The 2,724-nt window shown below is 59.9% G+C and overlaps 1 protein-coding gene across 1 annotated transcript; it reads left to right on the forward strand.

The window, feature by feature from the left end:
• The first annotated feature begins 1,099 nt into the window (after positions 1-1,099).
• On the forward strand, positions 1,100-2,521 carry LOC147113343 (uncharacterized). Its single transcript, XM_085994008.1, has 2 exons — positions 1,100-1,265; positions 1,425-2,521. The coding sequence occupies exon 2, from the start codon at positions 1,571-1,573 to the stop codon at positions 2,375-2,377; it is 807 nt and encodes a 268-aa protein (XP_085850134.1). The 5' UTR covers positions 1,100-1,265; positions 1,425-1,570; the 3' UTR covers positions 2,378-2,521.
• Positions 2,522-2,724: the final 203 nt, after the last annotated feature.

A 2,724-nucleotide genomic window follows, 5' to 3' on the forward strand; every position in this document is an offset into this window, starting at 1 on the left:
CGACAACTGGCTGCTCACCCTCCCCTCCAGAATGCTCTGCAGCCGCTCCGAGACATCCTTGACCCTTGCACCAGGGAGGCAACATACCATCCTGGAGTCTCGCATTGCTGTTTGTGGGAGCTTGATTTGCTCTGATTGGCTGCTGAGTTTCCGGCATTAAAACAGTGACTCCATGTCAACAATACTTCATTGACTGTGGAGCTCTTCGGGACCTTCTGAGGTTGTGAAAAGCGCTGTAAAAATGCAAGTTCTTTCTTCATCTGAAAACACCAGGGCCTAGAAATTCAGTTTGCACAGTTTTGGGGCGCTAAAGTCGGGCGTTCGGTAAATTTAGCGCCCGCCGGAAACTGCAGGCAACCGCACCGAAATTCAGTGGATTTGGCCAAGAGTTTTGGCGAGCGCTGAAACCGGCGTTGCAATGCTCAGTTCCGGCGCTAAACCGGCGCTGCGGCCTGATAACGCCGATGCCGGGCGCAGCGCAGGTGCGGTCATGTGTTGCTTGACAGCAGACACCCTGACGCCGACCTGCTCTTAAAGGGGGAAGGGTCAACTTTGACTGCTGCCACGCCCTGCACACTGGAGCCCTGCTGCTAGGCCTCAACAGTGCTGGTGGGACAAAATAGCGCCAGGACAGATGGAGATGGCCCGTGAAAGAGCCCAGCGCTTCTCAGACCATGCACTGAGGGTGCTGATTGATGCTGTCCAGGAGAGAAGACCCATCTTGTGCCCGGACAATGGCAGAAAGGCTCCCAGGAGAGAGTTCAGGAAAGCCTGGAGGAGCATCGCACGCAGGGTCTCCTCAAACTCAGATGTGCCCAGGACTGCGGACCAGTGCCGCAAAAAGTTCAATGACCTCTGTCGGCTGGTGAAGGTGAGTACCCTTTCCACTGTCCTCCTCATCCTTGCATGTGAGCCTCACACTATGGGCAAAGGGACCTCAAAGGCATAATGGGCAGCCCTCCTCACGCAGCAATGCCACTGGCATGATCATCAACAGCACTTTCTGCACTGACCACACTGGCCAGGCTATTCCACCATGGGAGGCAGTACACACAGCAACAGGGCACCACACTGTACTTAGAGTCCGTCCTTTCTCTTGCAGGCCAAGCTGGCAAGAAATGCGCGCAGCCGGGTGGAGACCGGTGGTGGACGGCCCCACTACCAGGCTCTAAGTGCTCTGGAGGAGAGCGTCGCTGGACTCCTGCGTCCCCGGGTGACTGGCCCTGTAGCCATCGGGGATGCGGACCCTGTGCTGGGAGCCACTGGTAAGGAGATGACCGCTTGCAGCGCTCTCGTTGCCCTAGTGCTTCCGATCTAAATCCTTTCCCACTGACGGACAAATGTGCATAATGCCACCGCTCAGGCGTCCCTCGCTGACGCCCTGTCCTCACTTTAAAGCTACTTTTGTGCCTTCCTGCTTTCAGCTGCTGAGGAGGAGGTGGTCCCTGAGGCGCCGGGTGCCAGGCCCTTGGAGGAGGAGGAGGAGGACGTCCAGGACGAGGAGGAAGCCGGCCCATCGGGCGAGCCCTCAGCCGTGCCAGGGGATGGCAATGAAGGGGGGACGTCTGGCATGCAGGAGAGCCAGGGGGAGGTGTTGCAGGGGAGGGCAGATCCTGCTTGCAGTGGGGTCCAGGCAGGCGGCAGGGGTCGGCCAGCTCGGCCGGCTTCTCCCCAGCTGCAGAGTCCTCTCTCCAGTCCGGAGAGTGGCCTCGGCCAGGAGGTGCGCCTCCTGCAAGAGATCTCGGTGGCGTCTGACCGGCGCCACCATGAGTTCATGGGGGTTGTGCAGCAGATGCCGCACGCCATCGAGTCCCTGGCTCAGAGTGTGGCAGCATTCGGGCAATCACAGGCCAGGGGGGTGGAGCAACTGGCCGCAGCGCACGCCAGGGGGGTCGAACTACTCGCGGCACTGCAGGAGGAGAGTCGCCAGAGAGGTGGTTCCTTCGACACACTGTCACAGCAGCTGGAGGCACATACCCGGGCAGTGCGGTCACTGACTTCTGCCACACTCGCTTTGACGCAGAGGCGTCGCACCCGCACCCGCCGCCCTGCTGCAACACAGCGGGCTGGCCTCCAGCACATAGCTGCGCCAGCTGAACTGCCAGGCCGGACGACTGCCATTGTGTCTGCTGAGCCTCGCGCGCCTGGCAGCAGCCAGCTTCCCCCCTTGGAGCATCCGACACTGCCACTCCCCCAGCCAGGGTGCGAGGAGCTGCTGCTGCCACTGATGCTGGCCAGCCACAGCCGAACCAGTCAGCAGCCGGCCCCTCCCGGGACGTGCGTCATGTTGGCCGACCCCCAAGGGCATCTGTCGCGACGCATGGGGGCCCTCATGAGCCTTCCCCCAGCCTTGAGGCCGCCACAGGGCCCACGTTGAGGCGGAGCAGCAGGCCGGGCAGGGGCCGGGGAAGGCTCTCTAAGGACTCGCCCTCTCGGCACAGCCGCTAGAGTGTGGTCTCTGCGGCATTGTATATATGGGGGGGATTGTGTTTTGGGGGCTGATTTTTGTGGATGGCCGAAATTGAAGGCATTTTTTGTTTTTATGGGGGTCTTTCTGTTGGCGAGGGGGGCCCTTTTTTTGTTACGGCCAATGTTGAAGGCCATGTGGATGGCCAACTTTTGTTAGTCCTCCCCAGGTTGGGGGAGTGACATATGTTTGTGACTGTTTTTTGGGTGTGTTCTGTGTTTTTGAGTTTCATGTGGGAAGGGGCCTCAGTTTGTTAA

Source organism: Somniosus microcephalus, chromosome 8 (assembly GCF_052327205.1).
Source record: "Somniosus microcephalus isolate GS21.2 chromosome 8, FLI_Smic_1.0, whole genome shotgun sequence".
NCBI lineage: Eukaryota > Metazoa > Chordata > Chondrichthyes > Squaliformes > Somniosidae > Somniosus > Somniosus microcephalus.

Coding starts and splice junctions, on each gene's coding strand:
- LOC147113343 (XM_085994008.1), top strand. CDS start 1,571: ATGCAGGAGAGCCAGGGGGAGGTGTTGCAGGGGAGGGCAGATCCTGCT.